The sequence below is a fragment of the Triturus cristatus genome, chromosome 3_2, assembly GCF_964204655.1.
Source record: "Triturus cristatus chromosome 3_2, aTriCri1.1, whole genome shotgun sequence".
NCBI classification, from domain to species: Eukaryota; Metazoa; Chordata; class Amphibia; order Caudata; family Salamandridae; genus Triturus; species Triturus cristatus.
In genome coordinates this window covers 488,780,301-488,802,953 of record NC_140584.1, presented here as the reverse complement: position 1 = coordinate 488,802,953, position 22,653 = coordinate 488,780,301, and the positions used below count along the sequence as shown (strand labels likewise).

Sequence of the window (22,653 nt, the reverse complement as noted above, 5' to 3'; positions counted from 1 at the left end):
TGAATGTTAACTACCTTTTCTGCTACTTTTGCACAGAAAGGAAGGAGGGAAATCGGGCGCAGATTTTGAAGCTGGGAAATATGCATTGAGGCTTTTTTCTTCAGAGGAATTACTTGAGCCCTTTTCCAAGCATCAGGCACATAACACTCCTGGAAAGAAAGAGTGATGAGGTGATCAATCTGATCAATTGTACTTTCTATGGCCCCCTTGCAGTGTTTAGGAGATATAACATCAAGAGGGGAGCCAGACCGGATGCTATTCATAATGGTGAGCAGCTCCTGCCTCTCCGGAACTAAAAAACATGTCAGAGAGAGTTTTGATGCATGGTCGTATTGCGCACCATTATGACTAATGGACGGATTTCCATTATCATCATCCCTCTGTATCAGCTTCACATAGATCTCCTCCGCCAACAACCATTCTTTTGCATCTGCTTTACATGTCTAGTAGTGCCTCAGTTGTCGTAGCCCATGTATCGTTACCCTCCTTTTAGCGAACAACAACCCTACAAATTTATACCGATTTTTTTTTTTTTTTTTTTTTTTTTTTCTTCCCCCTTCCTAGGTTTTGGATGCAAGCCTAAAATACAGTGCGGTAATGAGTGCGCTTTCACTTTCTACTGCTTTTGTCAGAATGGTCACCACCCGTTTCCAGTATTCTCCAACTAAGGGCATAACTGTATCAAAATGTAGTAAGTCTGTGCTGTCCTGATGACAGTGCTGGCACCCCACCTCCTGGCTGGATGAATCTTTTTTCAATAATGATGAGATTTAGGTAGGCTCTGTATAGTATTTTGAACTGTGTGAGGTAGAACTTTGCATTTGTAGACCCTAATTTATGGTACCCCAATACTCTGTACCAGTTTGCTCTGTTATCTCTTTCCCCGTTTCGTCTGATAATTAGCGACTTTGTACTTTTTCTTTTGAGAGTGCTCTTTTGATATTGGATATGAGTCTTCCTCCATGCGTGAGGCTGCCCATATTGGAAATCTGCGTTTGGCTTCAGCAAATGTATAAACACACCCCTTCATACACATCACCGAACATACAGCATCATCCCTCAATCTAGCTAGTGGCTTCTGCTTCACGCTTTAGTTTATGGAACTGTGGGAATGCCCATATTTCTGCTATTGTCGTGATGGGCATTTCATAATCTTCTTAGTCATGCTTTCCCATATTCATGGCAACACTGACATCAGATGTGGGACATTCGGGCTCTCGTATCTAGGCACAAAATATGTGGTTCCGATTTGGGGTACCGCTCTGCAATCAGCGGTCTTTCCTGGTTTAGAAAATTAATACAACATACATTTTTATCTTGATTGCCCACCTTGTTTGGATCTGTTCCTCTAGTAACAAGTCTGTAATAGCCTAATCTGTTTTTCTGTTCGTAGATAGCCACTGCAGGTTAGTGTTTCCTGATTACACACATTTGTGCTAAAAAACCCATTGAATGTTTGGATGTATCTACGTGATGTGATTGAATTTTCCAGCAACTACTACTTTTTCATTTTTAGCCTTTGAGTCTATAGTCCCCTACTTTGAGAAGCTGAATTGATAATCTCTGTTGCCTTCGGGAAATGAAAGTATCCTTTTCTTATCATACAGAAGTGGCAGAGGCATGAACAGAGACCGAAATGGAAGTGTTTAACTTCGGTGAATCCAAGTCGTTATGGAAAGAACCAAGGAAAGAATCAAATATTTTCTCAATTTTTGTACAGGACTTTCATTGTGGCCGGGCTTCTTTCACTGTGTTTTTGCCTCCTCAGCAAAGATTTTCATTGAAATCTTTCAGGGACTTCGGTGAATCAGTACACTTCTTGCCATTGCAGTGAACAACACCTTCGCACCAGAAAGCATGACAGGCATGTCAGAAAACCTGGACCATAATACTCACACTTTTATTCTATGCACACATCCTAAACAATTTAAGATTAAAACAGGTGGATTTAGAAGGCTAAAGGTCTGTTCCTGGTAATTAAGTAGGTTAGATTGAGAACTATAAGAATTAAGTTATAAGTTATTGTCTTTGGATTGAGGCTGGTGATCCAGAGATCAGGAACGGTTCATCCGTCCAATTCTCCTCTTTGCTCGTCAGGGCTTTAAGTGGGCCGGGTCTCACCGGGTCTGAGCATCGGCAGGTTTTTAAGGGGGCCTTAATAAGGCGCTCTATCGGGCTCTGTTTTGTGCCCTGGCACAGGCAGTCCCGTTATTTTATTTTTTTCCAGACTGCAGTGACAGAAGGCACATCGATGTGCGCGTGGTGAGCGTTGTAGGGGAAGGGAAATCCTTTAAAGACAGTCATTTTCTCTCTGGATTTCCCTTCTGTTTTTGAAACTCAGGAGCATCAACATTGTCGTGGTGTCACAAGGGCTTTAAGTGGAAGTTTTTTCAATATTATATACAAGCCATAGTTGCTGCTTATTTATCTTCTGCAACTAGCAACCATTGACAAAGCCAGTAATCCTGACTTGTAGGTATGATGTGACCTGTTGTATCATATCTGGGTGCAGTGACAAAACAAGTCGGGCGGTACACTGCTAAACACAGATTTTTAGCTTATGTGTTTTTAAGCCACGCCCTTAATTACATTGGCCACGCCCCTTTGAAAGACCCCACCCCCCAGTTTTTTCACCCCACTTAAAGCCCTGCTGCTCGTGTTTTGGGAACCCCTGGATTCCATTTTTCTTGGGGGACCCTAACTTCCAGGGCTTCAACCGCAGACGTCTGTTCCTGCTATTTCCTTTGCGGGCTTTTGCTGGAAGCTTACTATGGCAGGCCAGCTGCTCAGAGAGAGGGCTTGGTGAAAGGAGGGCCTGGCTTGCATTCTCTGCAGTTAAGCGAAGCTTTCTTGGCCTCAGTAGTATTTCTTCCAGGTTCAGGTTAAACTGTCCATAGAGTACGCACCACTGCACTGGTATACATTCTTTTATAAATAGTATAATACCCACGTGTGCTATACAACGCTATTCTTAGAGATTTTGAAGTGTGTTGTCACATCACCTTTGTCATGGTCTATCTAGTAGAAGTGAATAATTTGAGAATGATTAGACAGAAACAATTTTTCATATGAACGTATATTTTGTTTTCCTTCCATCTGTAGATATTAGACTGGTAATGAAGGTTCCTGACAGCGGTGTTACTTGAGTGCCACGGCCCGTATTGCAAGCAACAAATGTGTCCTCTTATGCTAGTTAAGTAGTAAAACCCATATTTGGTGTGCAGTGGGCTGCTGAACCCCCCCTGGGCTCCAGTGCTAATGCCTCTGTAGAAGGAACCCCTGTCCTACGTTTCAGTCGAGTCCGTAAAGAGTTTAAAAGTAGTAGTGTTTAAATCACAGAGATTCCCACAAGGGAATCTTCATGTATTTGTAATGGAGCTGGACACCACGAGACAAGGCAAGACCCAAATATATGCCATGCTAAGATCATGAGAATTAGAAAATGGCCTTCACTAGTAACAACAAGCATTTACAATGCAACGGTCTCGGCATTGTTAAAGTTAGAGCTATTGGCATTGCTCATGACAATGCCGTTTCTTTAAATGTTTTAAAAACAAAAACAGAAACAGAAATAATGTCCTGAGCAATGCCAATAGCTCTAACTTTACCAATGCCTAGACCATAGCATTGTAAATGCTTGTTTGTTTTAGTCAACAGCGCAGAGCATGCTGGAATTTGTAGTTTCATCTTTTTTTTTTATAGCAAGTACATCTAGTCCGAACATTCTTAGTACTGCTAGCTGAACATCAACATCCAGCCATAGGACCAATTGGCAGCTTAGTTGTGAGTGAGTGAGTGAGTGGGTGGGTGTTTGTGTGTGTGCCTATTATGACATCGCAAGTATCTGCTACCAAATAAAGTTGAATTCAGTCGTTAATATAATTCAGAATCCGTGGCCTCTTAGCGCTGTGACGTCCATGCTGAGCTCATCAGTGGGGGGGGGGGGGGGGGGGGGGGGCGGGGGGGGGCGTTACACGAAAGCATGTGCAACTACCTGGGATGCATTAAAAATGTGAACCTCTGCACCAACATCTGTAATGCTGCTGCGGTCAGACCCGGTATCACCTCTGGAAGCGGCCTCCCGGCTGCACAAGTGCTATGCCAAAGACACAGAGATGGTAAAATGACATGTGCTTTGCAGTTTTACTTCATGTAGTTTAACTGTACGTTTTCTGAATGTAAAGGGGTGCTGGGCTTTAGAAAGGACTCAAAGTGACAACATTCGGAGTGATAATTGGTAAATGAAGGGTCCTGGGTGTATTTTTCACTAAAGGGTTCTTTGGAAGGTGTAATATATTTGTTTCCAGCATCAGAGCACAGAAGCACCACAGGCTGGCACCACTGAAGGATGAATGGGTGAATTCTGGGCAGGTCCCTCCTTTGCTTAATCCTCCTAGACAGTTCTGGAGGACAAGGGGGACCCTGTCTTGGGAAGAAGGGAGTGCGAGGGCGTTTGAGGGAGAGTGGGGGGTTGAAAATTGTGTGTGCCACAAAGGCTACTATTGCATTAGTGAATAATAACGAATAAGCGAAGGGTCCCACGAGACTGCCGTCTTTAACAAAGAGAAACCTCGGAGACACCCTAGGGCCTAAGAGGGGGGCAGCGCCCTCTCCGTAAAAGTGAGTGGTGGTGGCGGGGGGAGGAGGGGCAGGGAGGTCGGAAGGGGGCATCGAATCCATACTAATGGCATAATGTAAAAATATGTCCCGAGTCTCCCATAACCCACAAATATTCATTGGCCTCGGGCGGAATAGAGACCCTCTAAAAGGTTTTTGGGGGCTTCCTGAAGGGTCGGGGGCCCTTCCCCGCCGCACGAGTTGCAGGGCGTGTGTTAAGCCCCTGCTCCTCGCGCCACGACCCCCTCACCTTCTCAACCAGTGCTCGGTGGCAGTGAAAGGACAGATTATGCAGCAGCCCGGCTAAATTATGCAGAAAGGGCAGGCAAACGATGCCGTCCCCCTCTCCAGTAAAAACAGCGGCGAGAAACAGTCGAGTCATTTCATATCCCACACACGTGTCTCGCGAGGAGGGATATTTAGGATTCAGGACATCGGGCCCTACAAAGAGATGCAACGTCTTTGTGTCCTGATGAAACGACCGCAGCTTTCAACACAATCCTAGCGAAAGAAAGACAAACGCGTCAACAGTGAAAACAGGAACAAGCCGAGGGCACCGGAAGACACCACCGCCTTTCTCCGAGGCAGAAATGCCTCGGAGAAACGCAGCGTCCTTTTCGGATTCGGGGGCGTGTTTTGCTGTTGTCTCCTCCTTGAGACTTCTCGCAAAAAACACGCCCCCCGATCCGAAAAGGACGGGGCCTAATCGGAGTGACTGACCTCTTCTCCAGTGGCTGGCCAGCATTTACGAGGCCAGCCAATGGAGAACAGGGGAGCAGAGGGGCTGGTTCAAGCCCCTCTTCTCCAAGTCATTAAATCTCCGACTTCCGGTTCTGCCTTTCGGCAGATCGGTAGTCCTCGACCTAAAAAATGGAAAGGATTTCAGTTTATTAAGTTAGTTTGCTAGTATTCTCATCTTGGCAGCCAGAGCCCAGTTTAAGGCTCAGAGATTGGAACATCTTGTATCTACAGTTAGCATGAGCAACAAAATATGGCTGTAGCAGGTTACATTTAATTTACAACAGTGCAATGCTTTGAAACTTGTTCTACACACCTGTTACACTACCGATCGCTGCACCTTTGGTTCCTGCAAAAATCAGAAGTTGTGTCGAAGAAGCTGGAGTGGTTCCATGTCTTGGTTTTATCAGAATTCTTAGTGGATGCATGAGGATTCAAACGAGATGCAGAGATATATTAACCTCCAATAGATGTAGTTGAAGCATTATTGCATAGAGAATAAGTCGGCAATAAGTGTATCGAATTAGATGGCCAATCTGCCATTTTGCCAACCGGGACTTGCCATTGTAACTTGGAAGCCTGGGGCTGACTGCAGCAGGTACAGGATACACTATTGGCCCTTTGGCAATCGCCCTGCTCTACTAACTGTAGATATTTTGTGTTTGTACTTTGTGTTTTCTGTGCCTTGAGATCGTATTAGGGAGTGTGCCGTGACACGCACATCCCTTTTGTTTCGTAAGGGATTTTCTTATGCTTTTGTTTCCACAACGCTGAAGAAACATGCTTTACAGTTTTTACCTGGTAGTATGCATAGTAGCTTATAAATTGATTTTTCCCACTATTTTAACCGAATCAGTTGTCTCAGACTGCATTGGTGCACTTATTTACCTTGTGGAGGTTGAAGAATTTGCATGTGATGGAATCCACCAGGTTACTAGCCTCTATCGTCGTCCTGTGCTTGCCTATTCCACCCTCATTCACTCACTCTCCCTTGTTACTGACCCTCATTTGCACCCCCATTGTCCTAGCTTGAAGCCTCATTAGCGCCCTTTTGCAGGCTACCATTCTCAGAGATTCCCATACCTTGCTTACGTACCTCTTACACACCTATCCTTATGGCATTCTTCGTCCCACTCATTGACATTCCTAACACCTGCTGATTGACACGCATGCCTTTGCACCTCCCTGGTTCACTAATATCTCCTCATTTTTAGGTCTCGCCTACGCAGCGCTGCATAGCAAAGAGACCTTAAGTAATTGGCACAGCTTTCCCGGCAAAAACTTGCAAGCGTTGCATTGCTTCCAGTGACAACGCATGTACGTCTGGCGATTCACTTGTGGAAGCGAGCAGCTGGCGCCATATGTTATCAATTATCACGCCTTGCTGCTCACTCCCGCAAGGGAATTGCGTAGGCCCCCTCCTCTCTCCCCTCCCCCTGCTGCCGCGCGCTTGTGCTCTACTTTCAGTTTGTTGTAGATAGAGATCAGAGACATGAGGAGAAGTTTGTGTGAAGAGAAGGCATGAGGCAAGAGAGTCTCATTGAGCTCAGTCCTACGCTAGGGTGGTTGGCCACTTCATGCTCTTCAAAGAAGTCCGCTGCTATGCTGACAAGAGTGGTACCAGCAAGTGGAGCATGCGTAACGTTGAAATCCTAGAGAAATCTGACTTGTGTTATTACAAGTCCTGAAAAAGGCACAGGGCATTGTGCCTTGTTCCCAGTCCTTGAGGACGCCAAACATTGCTAAATTTCATTTTCGTTATGAGGCAAGAAAAGAAAGAAAGCTTATAGCTTTGTTCATTTTTACAGTTAAGCAGTGCCCACGCGCCAGACTCTTTTTAAAGCGAAATCCATCAAGATGCTGAAATCACTGCCCAATCAAGAACGGTAAAGATGGTAGCCCTGATTTCTGAACCATAATACTTGTTATAGACAAACGATAGTGACCTGCTGGCAAATATATGTTACTTTGCATACGCGAGTTAAAGTATATAAATGAGAATTTCATGCATTGTGGGCTCCTGAGTAACTTGACTAAATGCCTCATTTTGGATCTTCCCCATTTCCGTACGAAGTGTAATGTATAGTTTTTGGGCCGCTTGAGATTTTTTGATACCAGTTAGTTGACACTAGTCCGAGTCTGTGAATTATCCCATTCTATAGGGTGGATCGATATTTCAAAACATCTTAGTCGTTGTACAAACACCTTTCCACTGCGTCTTGAAAAACAGCATATACATTTTCCAGGCTACAAAATAGAGGTACATTTAGTCCTCTCATTAAAGGCTGGTGTCTATGCATCTTCAGTGCATCCGAAATGCTCAGGAATCCTGTCATGGTTCAGTGATCTGTCCCATGTATCGCTACATCGAGCTAGCTTTATAGTATTGTATTGGGACAGGTTCCACTAGCCACTGTAAAGAGAGGGTTATATTGCCTTGGAGTTCTGGATTGTGGCTTCTCCGTGGCTGAAAATGTGTGCCATTACTTATTTCTCGGTCCCCTCCTACTTAGATCAGATGAATTTTTCTTTTGCTTCCTTTGCATATTTTGTAACTTATTAGTGAGATTAAAGAGCAAATGTATGTTTTAGCGCCTCTGCTCTTCGTTCTGTACCATCGTAAAAACTGGATTTCCAATCGAAGGCCAAATTCGTAGAACAAAAAAGTGTTGATGCCAGGTTGCCTGATTAACTTATGCCGATGATGCTGTCTTGCTAGATCTGACCCACCTAGGCCGTGAGTTTCCAATAGTAAAACAAGTATATTGATATCAAAATTATCGTGCAATAAATCTGGGTAAAACCCAAGTCATTGTATTGAGAAAAAGAAAATATTTTTCAAATTAGAGTTAATGACTTTCTCCTGCCTGCCGTTGCAGTCAGGACATGCTCTCAACTGCTTTTATGTTTTTTAAACCAGTGTGCGCCATTCTTTAACCAGCACGCTCCTTTTTTTTTTGCGTCCCTCACCATATTAATGTTTTTTTTTAAAGCGTTGCAACGTCACGCTTTAACATTAAATATTATTAGTTAAAGCATGGCATGGGGCGCTTTTACAAATAAAAAACATTAGTTTGTCAACTTAACAAACAAATGTTTTTTGTTGTTGTAAAAGCGCCCCATACCTCGCTTTCACTTTAATGGGTGTCGCGCACCTTTCTTTAGACGTGAGTCATCTAAAGAAAGGGGCGTGGCCACCATTAAAGTGAAAGCACAGCATGGGGCGCTTTTACAAACAAGCATGTGCAATACAATAGGTCTTGCATTTGCGAGTTTTAGCTACTAGCGTAAATGGCAATGCCTTTTATTTATGTTTTAAAAACCAACACATAAATAACAAGCATTGGCATAGCCAATAGGTCTCGCTTTTGGTACCTTATAAGTATTTAGTTATGCAGCACAATATCCTTGGTGCAACAACATCAACTGTTGCATTGCTAAACACTTATAAGGTCCCAAAGGCGAGACCTATTGGCTATGCCAGTGCTTGTTATTTATTGGTAACTTTGCTTGCTAATCACACCAGTATGCCCCTATGGCCTATCCTTACTAACCAACATTCCCACCCATGCTTACTAGTAGCCCAGCCATACCCTCAGCTCCTTTATGTGCCCCTAGGTTTTCCATTTTCTGATCCCGCTGTTAAAATTTGCACCCACTTCATCTACTTGCAGAACCTCATTCGCATCACCTTTGACTGGCCTTGCCGTACATGGTCACTGACCCCTACATATTGCCATCGATATATGGCCCTCCATTGTCAGTTACTCCATCGCTAACACTACCCACTGTCCCAACCTATTGATTCTTCATTTTCCATACTACGTCTTTAGCTACTTGCTCTTCTTTGTCAAGTATTTGTTCTTTGGTTATGTGGCTTTGCTGATTTGTGAGGTGGGGTGGAAACCTAGGCAGCAGATGAGAAGAAAAACACCTAGGGTCTTGTGGGGAACAAGGAGTAGTTTTGTGAAGGGGACTGGAACCGTCGTCTGTCCTATGTGAATGGACAAAGGTTTGACATGATGGTTGGAACAGGGGAAGATGGCACCCTTCTCTCCATCAAGACGGCCAGGTCATGGAGCACAGTTTGTCACACTGTTGGCCAGGAGAGTGTGCATACCCCTTGTTTTGTTAACTGCTTTCTTTGGAAAAAAAGACTAGCGTGAGCAGCACAAATGATCGTCTACATCTGGTTATGGGATTCTCAAGACAAGGTTGTTCAATTTGTTTTGATTATTTTGTGCCCACATCGTGTTTTATTTTTATTGTTATCCATTCCCCTAATCCTTTTTCAATATCCTGAGCCACTTTGGTAGTAGGGTTGTGTTTTTTATTATTTTTATTTTATAGTTTCCCTCTCTGGAAATCACATAATGAACGTGGAGGACTGGAAGTGAATGACTTAATTCTCGTTGCATGTGCTTACCTCACTCTAGACAGAACAGTAGTCAGTTAAGTTTGCTCCACTTGCCCTGAGCAGATCGAGATAAGTGGGGTCAAGCATCTTTATAAATGTAACCTCCTGGTTGTGGTCTTTGATACGACTATATTGGGCAGCAGTTACCACTTTGCACATTGTTTGAAAGGCTTCCCTACTCATGAACTAGGCCCACGGAGGCTCTACTGGGAAGCCAGAGTTAACTACTAGGGCATGCATGAATTAATTTTGTCTCATTGTTCTATTCACTTATGTCCACCTTTGAAAATCAGGAAAGGCGTTTTATATTTGAGTACTCGCAACTGGTGCCATTAGTTTTAAACATGTTTGAGAAAAAGAAGATGGGTACATTCTTGATGTTTATCAAACCTATTGATTGTTCGTAAACACCAGCCAACATAGGCCAATCATTCGTTTTCCAAATGTAAATTTGTCTGATGTTCAATAACCTTTCCCAACAGAATTTCTGTCAAGCACATTTGCATTAGAAAGCAATATTCTGGTGTTTAATTAGCACCACGTGTTTGCTAGATTTGGTATTTTTTAACAGAAAAATTCCCTGAAATAAGTTGAATGAAAGAATGGATTTTTTGATCACCGTGCTTATTTACGCTCCTTCCCCTGACCTGTCCACATATACTTGACTGCAAACAACCCACACATGTAGTTGTTTTTCAACTGGTATATGTGCCTCCTGCCCACAGAAAATGCGCTGCGACCTGCAGCTGATAAGGACATGTGGAGCTTACAACCTTATAGAAGTGTTGGACAAGAAATGCCCATAGCCCAGTGGAGGAAAGTTGGTGTTGAACTAGTAAGGAATCTTTAACATCAAGGAACTTTCCTCGTATTTTAGGAAGCACAATAAGAGCACAATAAAACTGTGGAGAATGACCGGGACAGTTCCTATAATATGTAAAATTGACAAAAACAACTAAGAGAATGCAGAGTTTTCCAGTCGCTCCTAAAATAACGGAAGTTACAGTAGCTATGTTAAATTTAGCACAAGGAAAGAGATGGATTTCTAATTGTATAAGGCGTTAAAGGTAAATGCAGATTATCTAGCAACATGACTTAAGATCATGAAAATGGGAAGAGGATAGCAAGGATAACATTGACGATATTGCCTGGAAGCGAGCATGACTGTATATCACAAGCATTTGCAATGCAATCGGTCTCACATTTGGGACCTCATAAGTATTTAGCCGTGCAGCACAGGCCGGCAGAGCAGTGGAAGAGTCAATCATATGGCAGGCTTAGCTATGAAAGGCTGACTGAGCTAAGGAAATGTGAGTCCAATATTCGGTCACACACTGACACTGAGCAGTAATACGTCATTGCTCAGACACGGTACTCACCCGAGACTGAAGTCTGCAGTTACAATGTGCTTTGTAATGAATCTGACAATGCAGTCTTGGAGAAGGGCCATGTGGTGTATGGTGGCTGCCAGGGTGTGGCTGCCAGTGTCTCTGCCTGCTGGGCTTCTGTGTGTGTGCTTTAAGTGGTGTCTACTAGTGCATCTGTGCCAATAGCCACCTATGTAGGCAGTGTTGGTATTGGTACGTTGGCATCCTAGTGAAGGTGGTGTCTGCCGGTTTATGCGTGTCATACCGGTGTCTAAGTATCGGCTGAAGAGACACGAAACAACATCCACGAAGCTAGAACGGAATAAACACATGCCAGCCAAGCCGCAGCCATTTTTTACATTTATTTTGTGATGTGCTGAAGGCCCCAAAGGGCAATAAACAAGGGGAGCAACAGAATAAAAAATACAGATTGAAGAGATTTATCCCATTTTCATGAGGAGAGTGGAAGGAAAGTTCAACGTGCCCATACAAAATTTTCAAAATATACAGATAGCATTCATAAAACAAGCATGTGCCCTGGGGTCTGTTCTGGAAGGGTTTGCATGTAAACGTGAAAGATGGGTGCATGTTTTACAACAAATCTAGTACAAATTTACTACTACCGAGGTCGCAACCTTGTCACCGCTACAGTATCTCCGGGACTGCACTTTCCAGGCAAGGTGTCCTGGAAAGAACTACATTATATGGCAACTTGGCAGGTCTTAAAAATAATATCAAAACAAACCCAGTAAGTTTGGGATTTAAAGTTAATCCTACTCAGATCGGACGGCAGCAAGGATGTCGAGAGCATCAGGCTGTGGCACGCCTGCACCAGAGACACCGAGGCCATGGTGTCCATCTTCAGTGTTGATGCCTGGGGCAGGGCTAGCTGCTGAATGACTGTTTGCTTTGCCAAAAGAATGCCTCCCCACACTGATGGAGAGCATGGAAAACATGGAGGCGAGGTGTGTGCGTCCTCTCTCACTTTTTTACGCTGCTTTTGAAATACATTAAAAGAAGTAGCGGGGGGAGGGAAATTGGTAACCGGCAAGTAGCAACCTGGGAGATTTGCGGAGACAGGTGAAGGTGCTGCGCTGGGGCAAGCGCATCAGCGTGAGCTTGAAAACGTAGAAGCCACAAACAAAACAAGGAACATGAAGGGTATGATGCAGGGAGGGGGCAGTGACGCGTGGGAGTAAGCGGTGGCATCCATGAAGAGGGCGCTGCGCTGATCCAGCAAAACCTGTGCACAGTGAGGAGGAGCGAAAACAAACAACAGGAAGGGTATGGATGGGGAGGTACAATGGCTCGTGGGTTAAGCGGCGGCATCCATGAAGGGGGCGCAGAAATGAGCAAGGAAAGCCTATGCAGTCTACCACAAAACTAAGAGTGCACAAACACAAAGGGAAAAACTCTTTTGTGAAAGGATACGCGTAATAAGCCAATACTCCAGGGGAGGAGCAAGGCACAAGGAGGTGGGGACATAGAACACAAAAACACCATGAGAAGCAAGCTTTTGCGAGTGACGCTCTCCTTAACCAACCAGCAGCGAGGGGCGGAATGAAAGCCCACATACTGAATACACCATGTCTTCCAGACAGTGGATGTGCTGTCTAGGCTCTACCTAAAAAAGGTGCCAAGCAATGCAAGTTTTATATTGGTGGAATTCAGTGTACTGCATAGAATATACTTCACCCCTACAAACCTGGGAAGGATATCCCCAGGCAGAGCGATAAAATGCGCTAGATGCACGGAAGCAGGCGCTCGCTTTGTACATACTGTATTGGAGTGCAGATTAACAGCCAAAAATATAGGGTAGACGAGGTAGCTAAATTGCATCTGGTGATCAGAGGCCTGCCCTCCCTCAAGATAAACAGAGTTTACTGAGCTTTGCCCAAACGAAGTAGAGAAAAATAAAATATAAATTTGCAATATCTGGGGCAATTGTTGCTAAGCAGCGCATAGTCATGCGTTGGGGAAGCCCACAGGGCTCGAAGTTGAAAGTTTTAATCATTTTAAAGATAGAGGAATTCCAATCATTGCTATTAATGAGATCAACAGCCTTTTGTGTGTCTTGTCTCATTGCAAAAGATATTTTCTTTGCAGCATTTTTTATTGTTAATGTAAAAATTGCTATTTAAAATGTCTGATATCCTTACCACTTTTGTCTTGCAGTTAGTTTGGTATCTGTTTTGAAAGTTATATGAAAATTCATATAATCAATCAGTGACACTTGTAAAGCGCGCTACATACCCGTAGGGTCTCAAGGCGCTGGGGGGGGGGGAGGGGGGGGGTGCCGCTACTGCTCGAACAGCCAGGTCTTCAGCTTCTTCCTGAAGGAGAGGTGGTCTTGGGTCAGGCGCAGGTCGGTCGGGAGGGAGTTCCAGGTCTTGGCGGCCAGGTAGGAGAAGGACCTTCCTCCTGTAGTCGCTCTTCGGATGCGGGGGACGGCGGCGAGGGCGTGGTTGGCTGATCGGAGGTGGCGTTTGGGAGCGTAGAAGTTGACTCGGCTGTTGAGGTAGCTCGGGCCTTGGTCGTGTAGGGCTTTGTGTGCGTGGGTGAGGAGGCGGAAGGTGATTCTTTTGTTGACGGGGAGCCAGTGAAGGTCTCTCAGATGTCCGGAGATGTGGCTGGTTCGTGGGATGTCGAGGATGAGTCTGGCTGAGGCGTTCTGGATCCGCTGGAGTCTCTTCTGGAGCTTGGCGGTGGTACCGGCGTAGAGGGCGTTGCCGTAGTCCAGTCGGCTGGTGACGAGGGCCTGGGTGACGGTCTTCCTGGTCTCGGTGGGGATCCACCAGAAGATCTTCCGTAGCATGCGTAGGATGTTGAAGCACGCCGAGGAGACGTTGTTGACTTGCCTGGTCATGGAGAGGGAGGAGTCCAGGAGGAAGCCCAGGTTGCGTGCATGGTCTGTCGGTTTGGGTGCGGTGCCCAGGGCGGGAGGCCACCAGGAGTCGTCCCAGGCGGAGGGTGAGGAGCCCAGGATGAGGACCTCCGTCTTGTCCGAGTTCAGTTTCAGGCGGCTGGTCGTCATCCACTCGGCTACCTCTTTCATCCCTTCGTGCAGGTTGGATCTGGCGGCGGCGGGGTCGTTGGTCAGGGAGAGGATCAGTTGGGTGTCGTCGGCGTAGGAGATTATGCTGAGGTTGTGTTTGCGTACGATGGCCGCGAGGGGGCTCATGTAGACGTTGAAGAGGGTGGGGCTCAGAGATGATCCTTGAGGGACGCCGCAGGTGACTTCGGAGGCCTCTGACTTGTACGGTGGTAGGCGGACTCTCTGTGTTCTTCCGTCGAGGAAGGAGATGATCCAGTCCAGCGCCTTGTCCTGGATTCCGATGTTGCTGAGGCGCCGTACTAGGGTGCGGTGGCAGACCGTGTTGAATGCCGCAGAGAGGTCTAGGAGGATGAGGGCCGCTGTTTCTCCATTGTCCATCAGGGCTCGGATGTCATCGGTGGCGGCGATGAGGGCGGTCTCGGTGCTGTGATTGGCTCGGAAGCCGGACTGTGAGGGGTCGAGGGATCCGTTCGTCTTGAGGAAGGCGGCCATCTGCTTGTTGACGGTCTTCTCGATGACTTTGGCTGGAAACGGGAGGAGCGAGATGGGGCGGTAATTCTTGAGGTCGGTGGGGTCCGCTGTAGGTTTCTTTAGTAGGGCGCTGAGTTCGGCGTGCTTCCAGCTCTCAGGGAAGATGGTGGTGTCGAAGGAAGTGTTGATGATGTCTCGCAGGTGGGGTGCGATGACAGCGTCGGCCTTGTTGAAGACGTGGTGAGGGCAGGGGTCGGTCGGTGATCCGGAGTGGATGGAGTTCATCGTGCGGATGGTGTCTTCGGTGCTGATCGGGGTCCAGGCGTGGAGGGTGGTGGTGGTGGGGGGTGGTTGTTCGGTCATGGTGTGCGTTGGTTGGTTGTTGAAGCTGTTATGTATGTCCGCGATCTTGTTGTGGAAGTATGAAGCGAGGGAGTTGCAGAGGTCTTGCGATGGGGTGATGTCGTTGTTTCCTGCGCTGGGGTTGGAAAGCTCTTTCACGATGTTGAAGAGTTCCTTGCAGTTGTGTGCGTTGTTGTCCAACCGGTCTTTGAATGCTGTTTTCTTGGCGGCGCGGATCAGCTGGTGGTGTTTCCGGGTGGCAAGTTTGAAGGAGGTCCTGTTGTCCGGTGTCGGTTCCCTTCTCCAGACTTTCTCGAGGGCTCGGCAGTTCTTCTTGGAGCTCTTGAGTTCGTCGGTGAACCATGGGGCCTTCTTGCTGCCGGGTCTGCTAGGCGGGGTCCTCAGTGGGGCGAGTTCGTCCGCGCAGTTGCTGATCCACTTCGTGAGGTTGTCGGCGGCTTGGCTGGGGTTCGCTGAGCTGGCAGGAGGGTGCTGGTTCAGGGAGGTGGCGAGCTGGTCTGCTGTGATCTTGTTCCAGCTTCTGCGGGCTGCCTGTTGCTGGTGTTGGTGGGTCGTTGTTCTCTTGAAGGTGAAGTGGACGCAGCTGTGGTCCGTCCATTGAAGCTCTGTGGCGTGGCTGAAGTCTATGTCTGTGCTGGATGAGAAGACTGCGTCGAGTGTGTGTCCGGCGAGGTGGGTGGGGGTGGACACCAGTTGCTTGAGTCCCAGGTTGGCGAGGTTGTCGAGCAGGGTGCTGGTGTTGCGGTCGTTGTTGTTCTCCAGATGGAAGTTGAGGTCTCCCGGGAGGATGTAGTCGGCGGAGGGGAGGGCATGCGGGCTGACGAAGTCGGCGATGTCCTCGCTGAATTGTGTGCGTGGTCCAGGGGGTCGGTAGATCAGGGTGCCTCTGAGGGTGGTGTTCGGGTTGGTGTGGATCTGGAAATGCAGGTGTTCGGCGCTGGTCAGGGTGTTGTCGGTGCTGGTCGTGAGACGGATGGTGTTCCTGTGGATGATGGCGATGCCTCCTCCCATCTGGTTGGCGTTTCGGTCCCTCCGGACGACCTTGTAGCCCTCTGGGATAGCGATGGCGATGTCGGGAGCTGAAGAGGCGTTCATCCAGGTCTCCGTGAGGAAGGCGACGTCAGGGGCTGTGGCGTCTAGAAGGTTCCAGAGTTCGATGGCGTGTCTGTGGACGGAGCGGGTGTTGAGCAGGATGCACTTGAGGTGGGTGCTGCTGGTGTTCGACTTGGTGGGTGCTGGTGCGAGGCTGGTCCGGATGCAGGTGAACTTGCAGGCGTGGCAGCTGAAAGGTCCGTGGGTACGTCGTGGAGTGGCTTGATGGCATTCTGGGAGTCGGCTGGTGTTGAGAGCGGTGAGGGTGGCGGCGGAGTACGTCAGGCGGGTCGGTCGGGATCTTCGTTGGCCAGGGGTCCTGGCGCTGGGCGCGGTCCGGTCGCGGACGGGCGCAGACGGGCTTACCTTTGGCGCGCCTTCGGCGCACAATCGGCGCGCCCGCTGCGCGTGACCGCTGCGCGTTCGCACGGTCGCCATATAAGGCGAAGTGCGCGGGTGGGCGGGGCAGCTGGGAGGCGGGAGCGGGGAGGGAACAGAAAGGAAAAAGGGGCGTGGTCAGCGGTGGTGGCGGGAAGCGGGGAGGGAAGGCGGAGGGCGGCGAGGTAGGCGGGCAGACAGGCAGGAGAACGCAAAGGGCTGAAACTGACTAGAAAAAAATACAGGCACAAAAGTCAGACAAAAACTGCTAACACGGGAGGAAAATGCAGTTCAAACAAGAACAAATGCTAGACAAAACAAGCAAAAACAGACGCCAGCGGCGTCAGCCGGCAGCGAGGCAGAGGGCAAGGCGAGGGGGCACACACAGCAGCTGGTGGCCGTGCGGCGCGGGGGTGTCCCACAAGTGGGTCACACTCACCTGCGTCGCACGGTCGCCATATAAGGCCAAGTGCGCGGGTGGGCGGGGCAGCTGGGAGGCGGGAGCGGGGAGGGAACAGAAAGGAAAAAGGGGCGTGGTCAGCGGTGGTGGCGGGAAGCGGGGAGGGAAGGCGGAGGGCGGCGAGGTAGGCGGGCAGACAGGCAGGAGAACGCAAAGGGCTGAAACTGACTAGAAAAAATACAGGCACAAAAGTCAGACAAAAACTGCTAACACGGGAGGAAAATGCAGTTCAAACAAGCACAAATGCTAGACAAAACAAGCAAAAACAGACGCCAGCGGCGTCAGCCGGCAGCGAGGCAGAGGGCAAGGCGAGGGGGCACACACAGCAGCTGGTGGCCGTGCGGCGCGGGGGTGTCCCACAAGTGGGTCACACTCACCTGCGTCGCACGGTCGCCATATAAGGCCAAGTGCGCGGGTGGGCGGGGCAGCTGGGAGGCGGGAGCGGGGAGGGAACAGAAAGGAAAAAGGGGCGTGGTCAGCGGTGGTGGCGGGAAGCGGGGAGCGGGGAGGGAAGGCGGAGGGCGGCGAGGTAGGCGGGCAGACAGGCAGGAGAACGCAAAGGGCTGAAACTGACTAGAAAAAATACAGGCACAAAAGTCAGACAAAAACTGCTAACACGGGAGGAAAATGCAGTTCAAACAAGCACAAATGCTAGACAAAACAAGCAAAAAGAGACGCCAGCGGCGTCAGCCGGCAGCGAGGCAGAGGGCAAGGCGAGGGGGCACACACAGCAGCTGGTGGCCGTGCGGCGCGGGGTGTCCCACAAGTGGGTCACACTCACCTGCGTCGCACGGTCGCCATATAAGGCCAAGTGCGCGGGTGGGCGGGGCAGCTGGGAGGCGGGAGCGGGGAGGGAACAGAAAGGAAAAAGGGGCGTGGTCAGCGGTGGTGGCGGGGAGCGGGGAGGGAAGGCGGAGGGCGGCGAGGTAGGCTGGCAGACAGGCAGGAGAACGCAAAGGGCTGAAACTGACTAGAAAAAATACAGGCACAAAAGTCAGACAAAAACTGCTAACACGGGAGGAAAATGCAGTTCAAACAAGCACAAATGCTAGACAAAACAAGCAAAAACAGACGCCAGCGGCGTCAGCCAGCAGCGAGGCAGAGGGCAAGGTGAGGGGGCACACACAGCAGCTGGTGGCCGTGCGGCGCGGGGGTGTCCCACAAGTGGGTCACACTCACCTGCGTCGCACGGTCGCCATATAAGGCCAAGTGCGCGGGTGGGCGGGGCAGCTGGGAGGCGGGAGCGGGGAGGGAACAGAAAGGAAAAAGGGGCGTGGTCAGCGGTGGTGGCGGGAAGCGGGGAGCGGGGAGGGAAGGCGGAGGGCGGCGAGGTAGGCGGGCAGACAGGCAGGAGAACGCAAAGGGCTGAAACTGACTAGAAAAAATACAGGCACAAAAGTCAGACAAAAACTGCTAACACGGGAGGAAAATGCAGTTCAAACAAGCACAAATGCTAGACAAAACAAGCAAAAACAGACGCCAGCGGCGTCAGCCGGCAGCGAGGCAGAGGGCAAGGCGAGGGGGCACACACAGCAGCTGGTGGCCGTGCGGCGCGGGGGTGTCCCACAAGTGGGTCACACTCACCTGCGTCGCACGGTCGCCATATAAGGCCAAGTGCGCGGGTGGGCGGGGCAGCTGGGAGGCGGGAGCAGGGAGGGAACAGAAAGGAAAAAGGGGCGTGGTCAGCGGTGGTGGCGGGAAGCGGGGAGCGGGGAGGGAAGGCGGAGGGCGGCGAGGTAGGCGGGCAGACAGGCAGGAGAACGCAAAGGGCTGAAACTGACTAGAAAAAATACAGGCACAAAAGTCAGACAAAAACTGCTAACACGGGAGGAAAATGCAGTTCAAACAAGCACAAATGCTAGACAAAACAAGCAAAAACAGACGCCAGCGGCGTCAGCCGGCAGCGAGGCAGAGGGCAAGGCGAGGGGGCACACACAGCAGCTGGTGGTCGTGCGGCGCGGGGGTGTCCCACAAGTGGGTCACACTCACCTGCGTCGCACGGTCACCATATAAGGCCAAGTGCGCGGGTGGGCGGGGCAGCTGGGAGGCGGGAGCGGGGAGGGAACAGAAAGGAAAAAGGGGCGTGGTCAGCGGTGGTGGCGGGAAGCGGGGAGCGGGGAGGGAAGGCGGAAGACGTTTTAATTTACAGAAGTGTTAATAAATACATCAAAAAGTTACCTTTTTCATAGTTGAAGGGTCACATGCTGTCCTACATTAAATGTTCAGTGATACACTGCTCAATTCGGGATTTTTTTCACTTTTTTTTCGTGTAGGTGGTTAATTTTCGGTATTTAGCACCTGGAATTTGAATTTTAACTTATGTGAGCAAAGGTTGAGATATTGTTGACAAAAAGATATGGGGAGAGGAGTTGGCCCAACGGCTAGGGCGGTCAACCTCGAATCTGGGCTACCGGGTTCGAGTCTTGGCAATGACGCTGAACATCCTGTGATTCTGGGCAAATCACTTAATCTCCCCGTGCCTAACAAAAATGAATGTGCCCTCATGTACAGCGCTTTGATACCCCCTACTTTCGGGTCAAGTTCGCGCTATATAAAACTCCATCATTTTTTATTTTTTTAAATGCACAAAGTTAGTTTACTTACATTACTAAGGTACTGTGCTCAACTGTCTAGACTACATTTTGTGTGCCCGCTGCCTAACACCACTTAGCAGCTCTAGTGTGTGCAGATATTAAGTCCATCTTTTAAGTCCCGCCCCAGCCTGTTTGAAGATGTGGGTGAGTTTGGGAGAAGAGACATCTGTGTTTCCTCAGAGACTGGCATTAGTGCGGCATGGACAGCATTTGAAGGTAGCCTATCGCGAGCAAGAGATGAGGAGCAGCCGTTGTTTCGGGGAGAAAGTAGAAAGACTCTTTCAAGAGTCTTGTCTTCGGATTCCGTTTGAAGGCTCCAAAGTTTGCTATATTCTTCAGATCTGGGCGGGTGAGTTCCAGAGAGAGGGTCCTACATCACGGATCATTCCGTCTCCAAGAGTCTTCTTGTTAAAGCCGGTGTCTGTGACCTTATTTGATCTGCTACATTTCAGGTTTCGCCTGTCGGTGTTCAGAGTTAGACTCGTGTAAATAATGTGCAGTGCACCTGACCCAATCACATTTTAAACACTCAATAAAGCATAGTTTTGCTGACGCAACTGACAAGTTAACAGTGAAGCCTCATCATTTCCTCAAGGTTAGATTGTCTTTAGGAACGCATTGGTGATGGTTGTTTTATACCCTTTTATCAAGGACTTGTTTCTTTTTCCTCTTAGGACCATCAGCCGTTCGCCAATGCTCATGAGGTACTTGCTCGTTCAAGGAGCCGAGCCAACGTGTTGAATAAAGTGGAACACGCCCAGCAGCGCTGGAAGCTGCAAGTCCAAGAACAGCGGAAATCTGTCTTTGACCGTCACGTTGTCTTAAGCTAACTGTGGTGCGTCTGGAATGGGACAAAGACAGCATTCATGGCAGACACGAGAGAAGCTTCCAGGCTCTCCACTCACCCCACATGTGACTCTGTCTTACTACCATCCAAGTGTTCATTCAAATCTGCAGTTAGTATTTTCAGAAAAGGCAGTTGACAAACATATTAGAAAGTAAATATATACAAAAGTTCATTTAAATATATGTAAATCAGAACGACTTTTGCTTCCAAAATAGCACACTGGTGATTTTCCTGCACTTTCCGAAGTGCTGCAAGGGTAAGCTGTTCATCATGAGGACTTTAACAGTTTTTTATCCCAGCTTTTTCGCTGTCTTTGTAAACATGCTGCAGAAAAAAGCAGTACCTACTTCCCGATCAAACACTTGAAGTTAATTGTTGAAAAGTGTTATGGTTTTTCATGTTATGCTGTAAATGTGAGATTCGTGCAATTCTTTGCTATTGATTTATTCAACTGTTTTGTACTCCCTAAACAAATCATGTATGTTTTAAGTGCCACTACTTCATTTCACGGAATACGTCTATAATCCAGCCTCCTGTTCTTCTGTAAATTAGAGCAGTGTATATTTGATGACGGGTGTGCCCGGTAGGAAAAGATAAAGTTGTACCAACTCACTCCATTATGCAAAAGAAGCTCTACATTGACTTAAGCAGTAATGCTCCAAGCAGTTCTTATGTCTGGGGGATCCATTGTTTTGAATACCAAGAGCTACATAACATGTTATAAATTAGTTTATGCACTTGTGTGATTAGAATTAGAAACTGATGTGAACATGTATAAAATAGAAGGCCTACAGAAAAAAACTAAGGAAGTAATAAATCTTTTTGAGAGACTGGATTATGCACATTCAATAACCACTGCTTTCCTTTTATTTCTTTTTCTTCCATTTTTGTTTTTTAATGCCCCGGAAATTCTCTGCTGATGCTAATTTGAAATGTACAGATTATGAAATAAATGTTTTCTTCTATTTAATTTGTAATGTACAAATAAAACAATTACTGAAAAAAACATTTGAGCACATTTTACCTTTTCGCTGTGGTAATCCTATAAACCTCAGAGTTCATGGCACTCAATAGTCACTGGCACGTCTGGGGAAAAAGGATGGTTCTTTTTTGTGAAACACAAGTATATAGTAGGATCCACCCCTTCCTTCACTACTCTGTAAACGCACCTCTTGGCGTGCTCTTGGTTGGGGGATGAAGTCCCTTCACTCCTGAGGGTCCTTCCGAGCCAACTAGCCCACCTGTTACCTCCAGTAATCCCCACACAATGGGATTGCTGAGAGGTGGTTGGAGGCCACGCTCCTTTTTCTACTGTCCTGCCAACGTGCCTCTCTGCGCGCTGCTGGTGGGGAGAGAGAAAGAGAGGTGCAATAGAAAAAATTGTGGGGGGGGGCACCTGCCCCCCCCCCCCTCCACAAGCCTCAGAGAGGCCCCTGGGGCCCCAGGGCTGGTTTGTGTAGTAAGAGGACAGGTATGTATGCCCTCCCTACCCAGAGCCTCTACTAGGTCCCGGGGACCCATCCCCGTGGCAGGCTCACTCATGCTGTCCTGAGGACCCCAGATACTGTGGTTTCCCTGCGCAGGCAGGGAAGTTTAATGTAGTCTCACAAAGCAGGAGCAGAAAAGCTTCTCCCACCAGGTAGGAGCACAATACATTCTACCTGCTCACACACTTGCCCGTCAGGATCAAAAGAAAAGCTGCTCCTGCCGTGTGAGAGCAATGCCCCTGGTGGGCAGCCCAGTTATTTAAAAAAAAAACCCCAATAATAATTATGGCCTCTTTGCAGCCCATGGGGATGCTTGCAGGCGCACCACAGGGCCTTGGTGACCCCTCCGACCCCCCCACGCCAATGGCAACTAAATTTAAAGATGTCGGTGTCCTAGGTGGGCAACCAAAAACAAGTAAAATATTAATACATGAGCAGCAAGAGCCTCTCATTTATTCTTCACTGCTTCAGCGTGGAGCTCCCCTATAATGCCCTAATATGGCTTTTTTACTGATTATTGTTTAAGTCTGGTGGCGCCTCTAGAAGGGGCAGGGATGCCAACAAGCATTTCTTAATGTGGGGGGCTGCTGAGAGTCACTGAAAAATCTAAAGGTTAAAGGGACGTGACATTTATTATAACTGTTTGTGACACATTTCGACTGAAAGGCAGTCTTGTTCATTTAAAAAAAGAAGCAAATACATACTACATAAATGTCATAGCATAAACCATATATGCAGATGTGCAGAGTCCATGTATTACAATTGTT

The 22,653-nt window shown here is 48.2% G+C and overlaps 1 protein-coding gene across 1 annotated transcript in view; it reads left to right on the top strand.

Annotated features, from left to right (window-relative positions):
• The window catches only part of TMEM9B (TMEM9 domain family member B), a 235,522-nt gene extending 214,290 nt beyond the window's left edge, over positions 1-21,232 (top strand). The window contains exon 5 of the mRNA XM_085648138.1: positions 20,227-21,232. Coding sequence (XP_085504264.1) covers positions 20,227-20,382 — 156 coding nt within the window. The 3' untranslated portion in view covers positions 20,383-21,232. The remainder of the gene's footprint in view (positions 1-20,226) is intronic.
• Positions 21,233-22,653: the final 1,421 nt, after the last annotated feature.